The sequence below is a fragment of the Eurypyga helias genome, unplaced genomic scaffold (genome assembly GCF_000690775.1).
Source record: "Eurypyga helias isolate BGI_N326 unplaced genomic scaffold, ASM69077v1 scaffold4860, whole genome shotgun sequence".
In the NCBI taxonomy this organism is placed as follows: Eukaryota; Metazoa; Chordata; class Aves; order Eurypygiformes; family Eurypygidae; genus Eurypyga; species Eurypyga helias.
Window position 1 is genome coordinate 65,283 of NW_010223726.1, and position 19,128 is coordinate 84,410.

A 19,128-nucleotide genomic window follows, 5' to 3' on the forward strand; every position below is an offset into this window, starting at 1 on the left:
TATTTTACATAAACCATAGAATTTTAATTTTTAAAAATTCCTCATTAAATACAGGCTAGTAAATTTAAATAATTCATTGTGGAAGAAACATATGTAGTACTTGACTTTATCTAATTGGAACTCTAAGTAGCGCGTGACCATTGAAGTTCTTTAAATTAATGTGAAAACTAAACTATCAAACTAAAAATTGCCCTCTAAATACCAGAGAGGAGTATCATAAATGTATTTGAAAAAGTCCTCTCTTTTCCCAGTATCATTATTCATTTTCAAACAAGAACCAGTGTGGCTTGGTTTTAATCTTAGACAATTCTTGAATGGATAACATCATCATTTTTGTAATGTTATAAAACCCTTAATGTAAAATAAATCATTATTGTAAAATTCTATTAATATGTTCTATAGTTTACATATGTTCATATATGGCATTTATTATATGCAATCAGCTTCATCACAGCCAGTGATTTATGACTTTCTAGTAAAATGTGGTCATGCAGTCCTAGAGATTGTATACAACCCTAGATAACAGCAGTTGCTAAGAGGAAGCTGGGCTGGATATAACAACAAAGCAAATAACAGGCTTTGGCAGACTTTTCCACAGCTCATGGTGCTGTGGCTCATACATGCCTGTACTGAATGAAATTATGTTATCAAGTTAAAATTGCCAAACCATAGTCAGTTTAGAAGATGTAGGTAGGCACTTCACCTGTAGCGTGGCAACACAATGCGACACATGGGTCATAAACTGAAACGAGGGATTCAGACTCAAGGTAAGGAGGACTGTCCAGCAGTGGAGCAGGCTGCCCGGAGACGTTGTGTCATCTCTGCCCTTGGAGTTTATCAAGACCCAACTAGAAAAAGTCCTGAGTAACCTGGCCTGACCTCAGAGCTGCCTCTGCTCAGAAGGTTGGACGAGACCTCCCAAGGTCCCTGAATTCCAACCTGAATTATCCTGCAATGCTATAACAAATTTAGTATTTTAAGTAGCTTGTCATTCTTTTGTAGAGTCACACTGGAGAGAAACTGAAAAATATTTAAGTTTGAACTGATAACTCTTATGTCATAACTAACTAAACACAATATGAAACAATTGTGATACATACTTAGTGTAGTCAGGAATCTTCCTTGTGAAATGCATAGATTGTTTTTTTTTCTTCAACATATATAATTCAAACCATTTAATATGTTTAGGTTACAGCAAATAATTTGATTAATTCTGAGGTCTTGCTTGCTTTCACAGAGATGAGGACCTTGGTGATCATACTTCAGTAAAGTCTGCTGATGACCTAAGTAAAAAGCGGTGAGACTCAATTCACAGTCCTCTTTAAAATTTATGAAGCTGATTTCAAGAGTTGTTGGTATTTAGTGTGGTACCAGAAAATGTGAACTCCTAATACAAGCAAGCAGAATTTGCATAACTTGAGTAAAGAGCTCTGTATTATTTCCAAAATGCACCTGGTTAATCAAATATAGCAATTTAGCTGTCCATGTTTTGATAATAAGCAATGACTCAAAGCTATAATCTCTTGTAGTGAATGAAAGCGCCTGGTGATAAGATCCTCATAAGTATTTTTGTGCTTATCTAGGTGTTTTGTGAACTCAGCTCTTAGCTTCTCAAATAAATATAAGTAAATACATTCATAGTTTAAAAGATTCACTACTACTAGGTTTCATTATTTGCAAAAAACTAAGACCCATTTTGATCAATTAAAGTGAAGCTAGCATTATGTTTTCAGGTACCATTCTGATGGTATCTTTCTGAGTTTTGTATTTAGTTGTATATCTAAATGAAGAGGAATAATTTAGCTGTCTCTATACATAAGAAGATTTGTTATTTTTTTAAATAAAATATTTTTATCCCACTTGACAATCTAACCAGAGAAGCACATACTGAGTATCTCCAGTGAATGAGTTTCTCTTGTAGTTCTGAAAGGGGGCCTTCCAGATCAGGAGTCAGGCATAATAGAGGGTGCTGCTTCATGCAGCATGCTATGCATGTAAAACAGCGACTAACTCTGCGTAAGGTTCGTTCAGCAAAGCTTCAAACCTTGGCGAGCTCACTGAAATAAATCAAGCTGCAGCCCAAACACCCAGAGTTAAGGCTTATAATCATCAGGTTGTTTCAGAAAATAACCTTTGGCGGAACCAAACAAAAGCAGCCTTTGTCTGAGCTGCTTTGTAAAATCATCCAAACCATTATTAGCATTTATTCCTTAAATCCTATAATTTCTCTTGACAAGGTTTTTTTGATGTTTGGTTGCATGTCATGTTTGTGGCAGGAAAAACAGCAGGAGACAAGTTTTGCTTGAATCACATGTCTGTTTAGTTGGTCATTTTTAATAAAAAAATAACTAAAGTATAAAAAGAGATTTACAACTAGACTATAGTAAAACCAAGAACATAACATTATAGAATACGGCCAAGCAAAGCAGAATGCTATCAGCCACTGAGACGTTACTGCACAGTTGAAAACCTCAGTGGGCAATTTGAGGAAACTAGAGTTCAGTTAAAAGATACATGAAGTTTCTGATTATTAGGTGAGTGAATCATAGGTCAGTGATTCTGTTATTTTTCACAGGCAACAATTTAACAACAGTAAGAAAAAGACAAATTTCTTTTACCTACTGTTCCTCACCCAAGGTTCTACATTCATGGCTATAAGGGTAACTGAAAGCTGGGTAGCTGAAAACAATTTCTAAAAAATGTTTGTTTTCTTGTTGTGTGTTTTCTTTTTTTAGGATAACTGAGCAAGCATATGAAAATCCTCCAAGGGCTGCAATTAATCTCCCAGAAAAAAAATATTCCAGTGACAGTAAAAGAAAAACCAGGTACTGTGGACGATGTATTTGAGAACTGTAGCGTCTACAGTGCCATTTCTTGAAAAAAATTAAGAGAAACTGTCTTTGTGCAAGAAATTTCAGGGATTTTCAGAAACCTCACACTGGTCTCTGGAATCATGCCAGACACTTCCAACTTCTGCTTCCAGGATCCCCCCTACAGAAGCCCACAGAGCACTAGTGCACAGAGTGGAGAGCACAAGGCACACCCTGTGTAGCTCTAGAGATGTAGCTGAGGCATGAAATTTATGACAGCAGTGAAGCCAGAATTCTTATATAATCAGTAGAGGAAAGGCATTTCCTGCATGTTAGGTACACCATGCTCTCAGGGACTTTCTTTCTTTCTGAGCCTGTAAGGAAAACATTACCCTCTTCACTCAAGTCTCTTGTTAAGTTCCTAAAACAATATGAGATGTATCCGAACCCATGTATCAAATCTTATCCCAATCACTGAAACTGTAACATGGGTTTCTGACTTTCTGACTCAGTACAAACTATTTTAAAAACCACTTCTCTTGCAATACTCTTGCTCTAGCTGTATTCTGTATCTACAAGCACTCATACTGCATATCTGAGTGAAAAATACGATGTAGGGATATTTAATAGAACTAACTAAACATCAGATCTGCTGATAACTCTTCACAGTCAAAAGAAATTTTTCACTGTCAAGAAAAATGAAAGCAAAAATTAAAATACATTTTTCTTGAATGAAAAACTTTTGGATTAGGAAAAACTCTCTTCAGTACCAACACACCCATCTATGTGGATTACTTAATTAATGTAGACAGGATTGTTTACAGACATAGTCCTATATGTAAGGTGTTATATTGCTGTATAGTGGCTGTGAACAGCCCAAGCCAACTCTGATGACTTGGAAGGGAGAGGACAAATCTTGTATTGAGCCTTACTAATAGGGAAAATAGCAGTCACAGTCTAGTGCTTTATGGGAGCTACGGACAATGTCCCAATCCTTAAGCTTATGCACACCTGAGCCTTTGTGTGGGTATGACTGGGCACAGGGTCTTTGATCTCTCATTTGCTTACATTTGCTGTAGGAGGTTGGAGTGCAGTTGAAATCTTTGTATTCTGAAACTGCTTCATGGCCTTGTAGGGCAAGGCCATAAAATGGCTGAGAATAAAGAAAATCCGAACAGCATACAGTTTTAAGACTCAAAATGAATATTCAGCACAAACATTAATTAGCATTTTGCAGCATTTTTCAAACATACAGCTTCTGAGCTGTAAAGTTCTGATTACCTTTGAAAATTAAAATAGAGAACAGTAATACAAGAATGTCAGGGCAAAAAATGTGCTGCAATATAGAGTGTTGCCTTACACTTGACAAATATATATCCCCTACCTGAAGCTCTAACCCCAATTTAATTCATGAAAGCTTACAAAATCATAGAATTATAGCGTCATAGAATGGTTTGTGTTGGAAGGGACCATAAAGATCATCTGGTTCCAACCAAATGGTCTTTGCAAGTTGTTCTTTCAGGGTTTATGCACTAGGTTCTATGAAGTATTTCTTGTTTAATGGTTTCCTGTATAAACAAAGCACACCATAGAGTGTAGAATACAGAGGTGATATTCTTGTGCCGCTTTTCACCATAGCAAAAAACTTCAGGCAGATGCACCATCAATATAGTCAATCCTGTGACATGTGTTGTGCACGTGCCTAGCCTGGTCGGGGCAAAAATAGCCAGAAAAACTCTTGGGTGTTCATTTGAGGAGATACTTTCTCTGTGGTGAACCAACTTAGGTTTGCTACATTATTATTAAATAACAAGCATATGATTATGTTCTATAAAACATAAACAAATCATTTGTCATTTAAGCTTCTCAGTAACTGTGCAATTTTAATACATTTCTGGTGTTGCACAGAAATGAGGTAAGATGTATACACATTACAAAAGACAGGTATGTGACAAAGTGTATCTGGGCTGTGTTAACACCTTACACTGTTATCAGCCTGCGATACTTTCTCTGAAAAAGACATGTTCTGCAAATACACACGATTATAAAAAATTGTTCCTAACATTGCTAAACATTATTCAGGAGTGATACGCAGCTTGTAATAATTACCATATAACTTATGACTTTCTGGAGGAATAGGATAATTAAATCAGTTCAGAACTGTTCAAAACATGTATGGCAAGATGACTTCAGCTGTCACATACGTGCTCATCCCTTCTGTGCAAACAAAACTGACAGTTAAGAACTAAACAGCTAAAAAGGGAAAATTTAACTTCCCTTATAGTTAAATTCAGTATATTCCTTCCTACTCGGCTACAAGGAACAATACAGTTACTGTGGTGAACACAAATCACACGTTGAACAGCCTGTATTGTAAAGACCCTCACTCTACTTCTTCTAGGGACATGCTGTAATTCTGTTTGGCTGTTTGACCGCTCTTTGAGGACTAGTGAAAGGAGGGGGAAAAAAGTATTAAATGCTGTGTGTCACCATTTCCTGATATGTATCATTTAGCCTGGGATATCAGCACTGGCAAACCCCATACCATCATGTAGATTTTGCTCAATGGTCTTGTGGGTTTACCTTTGAAATGTTGAAGAATCTTCCAACAGCAGAATACAGTCTAAAGACATGATATTCCTAATTTTATTTGATATATTTTTCTCGATGGTTGTAAATATACAGAAAAATAACTCCTCATCAAATACGTAGATTTTTTTTTAACAAATGTGTTATCTTTGTTTAATTTGCATATTAACATCAGCGTAGTGAAACCTTTAAGAATAAAAAGTACTGCTTGGTGATTGTTATGCTCTCACTGCTTCACAGCAAATCATCATATCGTGCCTATGAAGAAAATATAACTGGAAATACCATCAAAACTGTTTACTCTACTTCTGATCGGTAAGTATTAGTAACACTGTAGAGTATCAAAGGACACAGGCGTTTTGCATAAGCGTTCAACTGTTCAGACAACAGAGCAGTGGAAGTCATCACTAGGCTCGTCAGACAGCTTTTCATACAGAGCTCCCTGTCAGTGGGATCTTGTCATCAAATGATTACCACTGTTCAGCAGCCTACTATTACTGTCACAGCTGACATTTTAAAATATCTATCCAAACAATAGCCGATGCCTTAAGTGACAGAGCTGACTGTGATTCTGCAGGTTTCTACCCCCGGCAACTGCTTACCCTGTAGAATTTCCTTCCTTTGTGAGAACAATGTCTGTAATGACCAGGTCATGTACAGATGTGGAAGAATAAGTTCACATGATCACACTGTTAAAAACTGTATGTTTTCACACCAGTTAACATACACCCAAATATAAGAAGGATATTTGCTCAATCAGTAATATTTTATCTCATGGGGAAAAAAAAAAAAAAAATGTGCCCACTATTTTCAGCTCAGATAATAGACAGCCCTATTACTTGGAAATAACGGATCAGAAAAACTTATATCCTTTCCAGCGTCAGTATAAGGACCTCTGGGAATGATCAAATATTAGTGAAATGGTTTATCATTGAGTGGAAAGGACTAAGACCAGTTGATTTTGTAGTGCAAACCCCACACTAACAGTTGTGTCTAGAGAAAGTACAGACCGATGTCACATGAGAATGCAAAAAGAGCTGAGAAAATTTTAAAAAATATTATTGTTATGAATACCTGGTAGGCTGTTCCGTGCATGTGTTCACTAGAACTGCCATGAAGGTAGGATTTCTGCCTGCAGTTCAGAAAACTGAAAATGTTTTCAGTCACTTCCACAACATAGAGGAGAATTCTGTATCAGACTGATCAAATGTTGGCATTTTAAATTCAACTACCAATTTACTTTTGTGATTAAAACATTAAAATCATGACCCACTTCCTCCCCATTTAGTATACATGCTCCCAGACATTCTGCAGCTTAATACAGTCTCTTTACTATTTGAAATCATGTAGTTAACCAAAGAAGACCGTTCTTTCTATCAAGGTATTTTTGCTACTTGACGATTATGCTTAGCAATTTCCCATCACAGCAGCACATATATTATACCGGTCAACTAGGATGGAGGGAATATACACATGACATTTTCCCATTTATGGCCATTGTACAGTATACAAATGTCTTTCCCATGTAGTGCACTAAGCTTATGAATTTTCTCCTGAGATTTCAATGGTAGCTCTTTTTCTGACAGCTGATGTTGTATTATATACACAGGAGTATAATTGGAAAAGATATATGTACATACTGCAGGAAGCCCTTGGGCATAGATGCCAAAATGATCTTAGATGCCTTGCAAATTTGCTGTCATTCGACTTGCTTCAAGGTAAGAAGATTTCACCTGCTACTAAGAAATACAATTTGAATGTAATAGCTGCATTATCTTACGCATATAATAAGAGAATATTTAGGCCTCCTCCACCTGGGGTAAGAGGAAGGCTTGCACACTGGAGGAGAAGATTAGAAAGTGTAGGAAATACTAGTCTCTCTCGCCCCTACAAAATTCCTTCCTCTTTCTTTACATCCCTCTCTTCCCCTCTTCCTCTACTCTCCCTCCCCCATCTCTCCTTCTCTCTTGTAACCATGAGGAGGATAAAAGATGCAGTGGGATGTATCCTGAATGCCCTACACTTTTATAAGCTTTCAGTTGTACACAGTTCCAGTTTCATATAGTGAATTATATTCTACTTGTTCTTCATATTGTAAAATTTTACTTTACTTCTTTATTTATGAAGTTTTGTAGATGTTCTTGATTAAGGGACCTCTAAAACCATGGCTTGTGCAGAAGCCAAACTCAAAAGCATTAGTAAGAGGTATTTATGCTGTAGAGTCGAAATCATTTCACCCACTGGTGTCAAAGATTTCATTAAATTTGGGTCTTATGGATAGTTTCTGCTGTAGGATAAAAGACTGTTGAAACTGGGTATGTATTTGCCTCAGTCTTATTTATTAAAAATTATGTAATTTTTTTTTCCTGTTTCCAATATGAATAAAAGCACAGAATAAATTTCTTGTACTTGTCATTCCAAAGCCTAAGCCTCAGCCTAAAATTTGCTCTTAAACTTTTCTCAGGGTATGCCTACCACTGCTCAGCCCTCCAGTCTTTTTTCTTTCTGCTTCATTCGTCTTAATTTTTGCTTGCATCTCCACACAGATTTTGTTGTTCAAACAAACAATACTCGGCAAAATCACTGCATTAGCATAGCTCATTTTTCTGCCCAAACTTGCATAGCTTTTACTTCCGCTTTTGACAGCAGTTCTTTTACAATCCACGCAACACCTACTGCATGAAAAGTAACCCAGAGCAGTATACAGCAGTAAGGTTGCACTTAACAGGTATGGTTACAAGGACTTTTTGTGTTATATAGTCATTCTGAGCTCTGTGAGCACTAGAAATGTAATTTCTTCCATGGAACTCACTATGCAATATGTCCTCAATACTATTATTCCAAGTAAATACAAGCTCTGTTTTGCTTCAATTCTTTTTAGATAGATAACACACCAAAAGAGGCTTTTTATGCAGTTAGGAGTGTTAGCATGTTGGTATTGGTAAATTTTCTGTTAAACAATTAAGATTGTTTTTTAGATTACATTCTTTTTGCTACCTATTCCAAAGCAGGGACCTGTCTGGCCAGAAAAATTCATCTTAAGTCTCGTGTAACTACACATTTATGACAGCATTGGCAGCAAATTAAACAACTAATGCAGATCTGTGGTTCATGCTTGTAGTTATGTATTTAGCTAAGTAGTGCAATTTCTCATCATTAATATTCATTTAGATCCTTACAAATGCCCTGTATCCATTAGAGATTTGCATGTAGCTGACAGCAGTATAAGGTCTTTGTTTCCTTGTTAAAGGTAGATACCAAAAGTTCAGTAAGTAAATAATCCAAATGGTAGGCTTTTTTCTCTGTATAATCTTGGTGATCAGAGCTTTGAAAATACGCTCATCTTTTTGGTGATTTATACAAAGAAACATAAAAGGAGTGAAGAGAGCAGACTGTTTCAATAGTCCCTTAATACTACCAACTTATGCAGAAAGGAGATAGAAAAAAACATAGTTCTGTAAGACTGAAAAGAAAAAAGAAATTTTCTAGTACTCTGACATGTTGTACTAATGAATACAGAGTGCTCAGGTGGAATTTCACACTGGTGAGCATGTGTAATATAAGGCAATTGCACATTGCCTGGATCTGATTATTCCCACTGCCTTTAAGTCCATGGTGTTGACCTCACACAAATTATTTATTCATTTATCTGCAAAGAGATGTTCTGGGCAAGACTGTCAATTTGTAATTTTAATAAATATTTTCAGAACAAATTTATCTGAATAGACAGCCATCATGAAAACTATGGAAAAGCTTACAGCCTTTCTGGGGTGGCTGGCAATTCAGTTAGTGAATTAATTGCACTGTAAAAGTAATGCTGATTTTCACTTATCAGAGGATAAAATATCCAAAGAAACAAGAATTTGCTATTCTTTTATTAAATTTAAAAAAAAAAAGTCTGTGTGTCAAGATTCTGATTTGTAGATTGAATTACTTTGCTTCTTGATCCACTGTAGACTTTCTTTGTGAACTTGGGAAGTCAACCTCTGTGTGTATCTGTGTATTTTCATAGACAAAACATGGATGATGCTTGTCTACCTCAAAAATTAGTTTTTTGAGAAATTTGTGAAAGCAGTGTCCACATTCTTCAATAATGGGAGACATTGTTAATGGTTAAGATGAAATATCATGAAATATTTTAAAATAAGCAGGCTTACACTCTTTATGATTAACTCTGAGCTGGATGGTTATGTCTGATCATGCTTCCTTTTCTCACTGAAGAAACAGAAGGGATCTCAAAAGGGTGGTTCATCTTCTCTTAGAATAAGTTTCTGAGCTAAGATATTGAATGTACCCTTTGGAAATGTCTGGGGAAAGGGAGGGGTTGGTGAGTATGAGAACCTAGGGAACGAGTTGAGACTTAGGTATCTGATTTTTAGATGTCTAAAGGTGAGATATTCAGATGTCTAATTTACTGTTCATTAAAACTACTCTTTCACAGTTCAGATTGGTTGATACTGCAGTACTCATAACCCCTATTCTGGTCTGGGGTTGCTTACTTCTTAAAAGTCAGCATGCTGGGAATGAATATTAGAGAAGGGTTTAGTTTGAATTTTTCTTGTTGCTTTTACTTGTATGCTGAAGTGTGAAGTATGTAAAAGACCACTGGAAGATCTGAAAGCAGGAGACAGCATTTGGATTTACAGACAAACTGTGCATTGTGAGCCTTGCTATTCCAAAGTTAAAGGTAAGATGCAAGATGTATTACACCAAACATATTGTAGAGAACAATGTAGAGAACTTCATTCAAATAATTTCAATATATTCATAGAATCATGGAATGGTTTGGGTTGGAAGGGACCTTAAAGATCACCTAGTTCCAACCCCCCTGCCATGGGCAGGGACGAAATATTACACCACAGCTATTGCTTTTGCTCATTTCTGTGTACTTAAACCTTTTCAAAGTATTTAATTCAGTAAGACTAGGTTACTTAGGGTGATATCCAACCCCAGGTTCTAGACAATAATTATTCTGTACCTGTGAGGGAGACCCAAGTTACCTCTGTAATATGCAGAGTTCTACCTTTGCAGTTAATGGAGACACCTACAGTGAGGCAGTGGCATCTTGGCCTGAAAGTGTCAAGAATAAATAGCAAAGCCATCTGAGATTCAGGTTCTTCTATTGAAATGAATATGCCAGGGTGCAGCGGTATTTTCACCTAATGTATTCATTGTGACTAATAAAGAGAAGATACAAAATCTATTACATCATAATAAAAATACGACAGTGGGAGTACCATTCTTACATATGTGAGGAGCATAGTGAGTAAACAAATGTTCAAGGAAGTGAAGAATGAAGTTTATATTTTATTAAATTTCCTAAAGGTTTCTAGATTTTGTGTCTTCTCTGTTCACAGCAGTTACTTATTCATAATACTATAATTCAGTACCTCTGTACCAAACAAAGACAAATGGAAATCTAGATGATGTTAAGCTGGTGTTCACCTATGTACTTCCCAGATAAGACTGTGTTAACTAAAATCATATTAATTAATTTGTTTTGTTAAAATACTTTATGTTATTATGCCTTTGTAAATTGTGATTGGAAGAGTAAACTTTACAGTTAATCAGATTATAAAAGTACTAAGGTATCATGACAGTTATAAAACCTTAGAAAGACATACCAAAGGTCTGTACATTAAGCATTATAAATTGACATATACTATTTCAGCAAATGACAAGATGGGACACTCAGATTCCAGTGTATTTTCTAAAATTTAAAAAAAAGAAAAATCTAAAGTTCCCTTGTGTGACATTATAGAATATGATTTTCTTGGCATTTCAGATCAATTCTGATTCTGATTTTCTCTCTTTCAGAAAAATGGATCTACTAATTTTGACATACAGAAAGTATGATAATGAAGTTCCGCTGGTGTTCAGTTAAATGTACTGGCCTGTTGATTCAAACCACTATGGAAAATGATCAATTTTTTATTGCTAGGGACAAATACTCAAATGCAGTCCTACTGCATGGTTCCCAAAGGAATTAATTTAATGAGAATTTAGATGCCTTTTCACACACACATTCCAGGAAGAGAAAACCAACATATTGTACAATATATTCATCAGATCTGTGAAATTGCTAAACTGTATGTAAACTAATGATAATTTATTGAAAGTTTCTGAACAGCAGGACATACCTACACATATGTTTTGAAGGGGCTGCATTCTCTTTAGTGAACACACATCTCCTCAGATATAAGGATCTGTTATGTTTATATAGCCTGAATGGGATTAATGTCAGCAAAAATTAGTCATTTAAAAGCCAGCTATTCAGTTTAAACTACTGCGTTCCTAGAGTGAGGTGGGTTCACTCTGTACCTCTGAGGAGAGACATCAATATGCAGAGGAAGATTCTTCCCAAGTAACTTCAATGACAACCTTAAGACGGAACAAATCATCTTTGGAAAATGAATCTCTATTACTGCAGAAGGACTCTAGAGAAAAAATGTTAGAGAGTTTTAATTAGAAGTATTCCACTCCATGTTTGTAATTCTGGTAACTATCCTATTACCAGTTCTTTTTTTTTAAGAAGTGCACACTTAATAGTTGCCATGAAACCATGAAATATATACTTTGCATGACATTATGTTCTTGTATTTATCTTTCCTACTTTATTAAGCTGACTACGTAAATACCTTGGGTGGATTCATCTTGCTTAAATTTAAACGTCTACAGTATAGACACCTACTTCTAAGTCACTTGTACTATTCTGTCTTTATAGTCACATAGAGAAGCAGACATCTGTAGGAAATGATTCAATTGGTCAGACCGCAAACATCTATTTTACCATGATGTTAAACATGCTCTGAATGTACGTCTGACTTTCCATGGCTTGCAAAGGAACCTGGAGTGAATAGTTCAGATTTCTAGACATCTACTTTAGGCCAGATAACCTCCTTCCTTTGAGACTACAGTAAGAGTATTTTTTTTTTTTTACCTTTTGGGCAGTGTATGTGTATTAAAGTACAGAAACTAAAAGAAGAATTCAAGCTTTGTTATAACAAATACCCACAATGCTCATTCGTTACCTGCCTTATGTGCCTAAAATAATAAATTGTTCAGTAGTTTACTAGACAAACGAAGTGTTGAATACTAGTCTCTGCCATGAGATGTTTCAGATCATGTTTATTCAGAATGGATTTTTCTTCCTTACACCTCATCTTAGGAGGATTTCATGGATATGACCATGACTGAGCTTAGAGTGCTCAGAGGCTGCTGAAAAAAGCTTAGAAGGGTGAAAAGTGCCAAAGCCAGAGATTAATATTAGACTATTGAATGGCTGTCCCAGCCAAACTTTCTCTCCTTGTCTGCACATTCAGTAGTGGAGACAGTGGAGACACATTCAGTAGGAGGTATGGATCTCTGCGTAATTTAAACCACTGGGCCTGCAGCTGAATAATGATGTAATCTGTCTTGTCTGGCTTAAAGGATGTTCAGACTGATAAGAAAGGAGCCATGAAACAGTAGATAGTTTGTTTTGTTAATTTTATGAAAATTTCTTATGAATTAAAGGCAGTAGCATTAATAAATCTGTTATTATAGATATTTTTTCTGGTGTGTGTCTCTTGCTGATGACATTCTAGTTAAAGTACACTTGTTATTACCCTGTGCTTCACCCAGGAAATTATGAGACTTGCACAACAAGTGAAGAAAAGTAGTAACAAAACTTCAATGTTGGTCCTGTTCAGAGCTCAACTGCTATTGCTGTGGCAATGGAAGGCGCTAGATGTTCATTTGAGCCACAACATTAAAACTTCCTAATGTTTGAGAGGTTGAGAAATTTTAGTTCACTCCACTAGAGACCAGGAGCAAATTCTGGATCCAAATATGTGCTACTTAAATGCTCACTGACAGAGAAGTAGCAATAAGAAACAATAAATAATAATTCTGTGCTCATTAATTCACCCTTGCTGAACAGCTCTAGTAATTTTGCCATGTGGTTTTTTTGTTATTTTTTATTATATGTTGTAAGATTGCTGAAAAGAAACACCCGTTTTGTGATGCTTGATATTTACCATATAAAAGCCAGCATGGCAGTACTCATTATACAAAAAAAATCATATTAACATCTCAATACCAATGTATCAAAACTTAATTGGTTTTTGTCTTTTTTGCATATCATTAGCATGTGGCAGTTTATTTCTCTTTGACTAGTGCTTCCGTGAAACAATCCAAATGAACCGTTTGCTGGCAGCTGTTTTAATGAACGCGTTATCTTCAATAATGCATTAAATTAGACTGAAAAGCTGTATTGAGAGACGCTGTACTAAATTACGAGGGGTTTTGTGATTCATCAGTCAGGCCCGTTTCTTCAGTGTGTAATGGATACTTTATTTTACAAAGCTGGGGCACAGCTCTAAAGGGGGGACAACCAAGCAATAAGAGGAAAGGAGTGAAACAATGTATATAATACATATTGATGCATTAAAATGTGTAGGTGGCTTCAAAGCTACTGATATTTACATGAACAAGGAATGTCACAAGAACAGCTTTGCTCTATTACTGCATTCTGTTGTGTCCTGTGTAGGTTCTTACAGAACACTCAGCCTGAGCATCCCCTCCCCAGCAGTGCTTGAGACAAGGTGACAAACATCTGTAAAATTGTCCTCTCAGCCTCTTCCTCTTGGAAGAAACATCTCTGTGAGTCTGACAAGGCACGTTCTCCATTACCTCATAGAGCCTCCCTAGCTGGGCCTGTGAAGAACCGGGCGACAGCAAAGCGGCCTTGCTTTTACTCAGTCAGTCAGCCCTACTCCTTGCTCCTTGGTATGAAGATGCCTGTTGTGTTGGGACAGTTTCATGTGTTCAGTTTATTTACTCAGAATATATATAGGTCAGAACTCTGCTACTCCGCTTGCCCTCCTTGATATTTTAACATAAACCTGCTGTTTAGAAAGAAAAGTATCCACTTTTCTGGTTGGTTTTGCTTCCTGATCATACTTGCATGTTGCTCGCTATAGCTGCTCTGTTAAACCAGGAGGTGGTTTTTGCTTCCAGTCAAGTTGGCATCAGACTGCGCGGGAGAAACGTAGCCTCCTTTTCTCCTTTCTGCTGCACTAAACACCTCGCTTTTCTTCACGTCAGCATGACAGCGGAGACATCCTTCATTCCACAAAGGGTAAAGACACTTAATACTTAGGTAGGTTTGATGGGCCAGAGTCTGAAATTGTTGACCCAAATAGCTCTGTTTAGCTGTTTAATGGATGCAGAATTACTGAGGTCTTAAACTCGTGAGATATTTATTTCTTTGACTTCAAAGGCCTACTGTCCTATTTTGTTTTCTGCCTGGTCTGGGCAACTCAGCTCTGATCTCCTGCATCAGTAAAACTGGGAGATAGAAACATTCCTTGCATTTCAGGGAAAAGAATCTGCAGATATTCTCAAAACATGTTTGGCGCACACTACTGAGATCAGACCTCCTCAAAAATCTCCTGCTAACTACCACCTTTCAAAATCACAGAGATGGTATAACGCAGGGGAGCGGGCTGGTGTGTGGAATAAACTAGATGTTCCCACTAATGCTTTTGCCATGTTCCCCGGCCTGTGCAGGGGGGATCCTTACAGCCCATGGCCCGCAGGATAGTTGTGCTGCCTGCACATTCACTATGTGCCTACCGACCCCTCTGGAATGACTGCTGGATAAGAGATACAGAGACAGCCCTGGGAGCAAAGACCAGATCCTGGAATTTCTCCACTTCACCCGAGTGGTCTAATGGATAATTAAAAGCAGTCTGAATGATTCTCTGTTTACCTCCGTTAATGCCATGTGCCTTCCTAGCAACACTGGAAGAGCTGTCTGCACTCAAATTTGGCTGGAGTTGCTGGGGGCGGGGGGAGTGGAAGGTTAGGGGCTTTCATCTGAGGGTGCTAGAAATGTCTTCACACAATGATCTTTCCTAACCCTTAGTATCTTTGCCCTTCTAGTCTCTGAATTCTTCTGGAGAGGGAGTACCTCCTTGTCTGTGCAGTGTCCAGCACAGCAGTGGCCTCTGGGTGGTACTGCTGCACCTATATAAGCGGCTCAAGAAAAATTCAGATTTCACCCCCTTTTCCAAGCAAACTACTTGTAAATGCACTATTTTTCAGGGAGTTTTTATAACTGTATCAGTTATAAATTGACAGCAAGAGTCTCACAGCCTGTGCCAAGCCTTGAGAGTGGTTGGTTTTGTCCTGTTAGAGTCAACATCTGAGTATAATCATGCCAAAAGCACTTGTCTAAGTCTTGGCATTGCTGCGCAGTCATCAGACATCTGTTCAGGGAGCTTAGACAGCTATTGTGGTCAAAACAATGGGCAGCTCACATTTTAAAACTACCTACTTAGGGGAAAAAAAAACCCTGAAACGGAATGATTTCTGGAGAGAAAATGCAAAGTTTTTCTGACATTTAAGACATTTTTCCTAATGGGGTGGGAAATAGTGTTCGTATGTCAAAATAGCCTAAAGAAGCATGAAAAAAGGAGAAAAGATTAAGGAAAAGATGAAAGCATTATGCAAAGAAGCCAATTAAGGACAAGTAGAATAAATTACTTTGAAAACTGGGGATAGGAATTTAAAAAGTAATAATGTTGCCATAAATAATAGTGCCAGTGAAATCAATGGTCAAACCTGACTGTAAGATGAATATTCCAGAAAATGTTGGTCTATCTTCCCAAATTCTGGTTCCTCTAGGGAGTTTCTACCCATGGAACTTTGAATTATGTTAGCTCAGTGTATGCAGCATGTAGTTCAAATCTTAAGAATTAAGAATCATAATCCAGCTAATTGTACTTGTAGCATTATAATCTCAAACAGCCAGATATTTAAAATACTCATATTTGGAAAATCTGCAGAAGTACATCACTGATAATGTATTTGAACGCTGATTTTATCTGTTTATACAATTGATAAAGCACCTGAACATGGTTTTTATCCATTTACCGAAGTAACAGATAAGTAAAAGTAACAGTAAAGCCCTTTGTAGAAAAATTCCAGTTTTCTCACAACAAAGATTCTTCATGGGAGCAAGCGAACCAGTTTTGACATGAATGACATCTGTGGAAAGCTGAAGGAGGAAAGCAGGGAAGGAGCAGTATTTTTTCTGCCTCTTCAACTGTAGTGTGAGACATCCCAGATACTCAGAGGAGACCACGTGCTTTGAGAGCTCTGGTTTCTGGTTTTTAACTTTGAGATCACCAGGACTGCTTAAAAACTCCCCTGCCTCCTAATTCAGAATCCGTATCTCCGGTAAGAACATAAATGAAACAGGGGGGACAGAGGTAGCAGGGGCTTTGCTTCTCATAAGAAAACTGGAACAGACACAAGGAAAAGATCCAGCTAAGTAGAATGGGCTCTTCCTGCAATACCACAATTCAAACACCCTTCATCAAGCCAGTGTGTGTACTCAAATGCCTTTGCTGCCCCGCACTTCTATTTCCAGATTGTTCCAGAGAGGGCTGATTACGGAGCAGCTACATCCTTCATCAATCCAGTGGGTGTACTCAAGAAATGCCTTTGCTGCACCGCACTTCTATTTCCAGATTGTCCCAGAGAGGGCTGATTACGGAGCAGCTATCCTCCAGCCTTGGCGGTGTGTCTGACGCTGACATTACACCTCCAGAAGAGACAGAAGGGACCCAGAGGCAGAAAGATTGACAGATCCATCACTACCTGGACTCAGGAGACATGGCATGGCAGGAGGAATGGCAAGGGGTTTTATGCTGGTCTAATCCTCTGTTGCAGGGAAGATCTCAAGTACTCTGCAAGTTACACGGTATATGGAAGACAGTGACTGGTTTTCTAGCTGTACCTAAATTCCCATCTAGGTATCTTGGCCATTTGTCAGATCTTTTGTGACTGAGTGGCGTATAGGTAGTGCAAGGACAGGTTTTTGCATGCTAGGCTTTTTTTTTTAGATTCCATCTGACAGGAAAAAAGTAATCACAAAAAATAAATTACACGGGCATTTCTGGATATTCAGCAAAGATTTTTGCTTGATCAGACTGAACCTGGATGAAAGTTCAGGGACTTATTTTTTTGAAACCATTCCCCAGCTGAAAATTTAACGCACACATTTTGACACAAGGAAAACCTTCCAACCAACTGCAAACTTTCCACGCTCTATTGATACGGTATCAGTCCCGCCCAGATGTTCCTTCTCAAAAAAACATATTTTCTGCTGGACTGAGGGGTTTTTGCAATGTCTAATTTTTCCTAGATATGTCACATAACCAATGCTAAGCATATTGCTGTTCAGTTTTTTACCATGGTAACTTCTAAACCATTTTACAGTATCATAAAGCATTCAACCTGTTGGCCTATACTTACTAAACTTTTGAAAATCGTAAAAAACACTTAGTTATCCATATGATGGAGTTGCTAACCTCAACAGTAAATTGTTTTCCACTTAACTGCAAAGCTGCTGGATTTCTTGAATCTGTTTCCTCAACTATATGCAGAAAGACAAAATTAAAGACGAGAGAAGACTGAAAAAAAATGGCCAGAATTAGGTGAACCCTCCAGTACATTAATGTCATGATGAAATAAGGCATTTTTCCTGTGCCGACGGCCACTGTTCCCTGAAGACAAATCAAGCTGAAATCGGGATTTTTGGCAAAACGTGTGTCATGGGTTTTTAGCCTCCTGGAGAGAAGCTGTACTTGTGTCGTTATGATCTTCAGCATTTTACACTCAAACAGCCTATCTGCTCTTTCAAATCCCTTACTCTAACATTATCATGTCATTTATTGACATCCTTGAACTCCGCATCTCCCTCTACCTTCTCTTTCTTACTCATCAGTGGTAAGGTTCCGAGAACCAAATTATATTCTCCAATATACGAGACAATGCAAATGTTCAGGCTTCTCCAAAATCATAATTAGTCTTTGTTCTCAGTGAAGACTCATTAAAAAGAAACAACCCATCCTGATTTGTAAGATTCAGGCTTGATGCTTTCTATCTGTAGGGAAGGGATTAATGCATTTGAAAGTCAGAGTGGTTTGATATGGAATTGAGGAGTCAAAATAAAATAACAATCCATTAGATTAGAAGTGTCATATATAGTTCTGTCTAGATGGATCTACTGATTAAGATTCCCTAAAATGAATGCAGAGATTATACCTTTGGATACTACAAACACTGATTTTCTGGAGCAACTGTGGCTCACAGAAGATGATGAAATTTTGAGTTTGATCCTATGGAAAATCCATTCTAATAATGACTACAATGTACTCCAATTTAATATTAATTCAATAAGGAAGAAGCCAGAAGGAATTATAGTGCTTTAAAAAAAGAAAGCCAATTAGAAGGAAATGGTAACAGCTAGGAAGTAAAAATGTTTGCAAGAGACACTGAGGATGAAGACTCTATGCTGTTAACTCCAGGAAAATGTTAAAACTATGCAAATATTTTAGAACAAATTTCTAAATCTAACAATAACAAATTGCTAGGACCAGGGAGTATCCATGCAAAAACCCTACAGCAGCCGAAGTGGGACATTGTTGAACTTCTCACAGACATCTACGCAATCTTTCAAAGCAGGCTGGGTGCCAAACGAATTGGAAACATCAGCTGGGTCATCAGTCTTGAAAAAAATATGAAAGCTGTTCTGGGGATCTACATTTCAGTGAGTCTGGCTTTCTATCAAGCCGATTTGTACAAATTATAATAAAGAAAAGAATATAGAGGTATCTGGATATGTACGATATATTGGAGGAGAGTCCATACAGCTTTTTTTAAAGCAAGGTATGCT

The 19,128-nt window shown here is 37.3% G+C and overlaps 1 protein-coding gene across 1 annotated transcript in view; it reads left to right on the plus strand.

The window, feature by feature from the left end:
- The window catches only part of SCEL (sciellin), a gene marked incomplete at its 3' end in the record, with an annotated part of 40,036 nt that extends 29,950 nt beyond the window's left edge, over positions 1 to 10,086 (plus strand). Inside the window, exons 6-10 of the mRNA XM_010149996.1 lie at positions 1,238 to 1,297; positions 2,736 to 2,825; positions 5,640 to 5,714; positions 7,009 to 7,117; positions 9,984 to 10,086. Coding sequence (XP_010148298.1) covers positions 1,238 to 1,297; positions 2,736 to 2,825; positions 5,640 to 5,714; positions 7,009 to 7,117; positions 9,984 to 10,086 — 437 coding nt within the window. The remainder of the gene's footprint in view (positions 1 to 1,237; positions 1,298 to 2,735; positions 2,826 to 5,639; positions 5,715 to 7,008; positions 7,118 to 9,983) is intronic.
- Between the last annotated feature and the right edge of the window lie 9,042 nt (positions 10,087 to 19,128).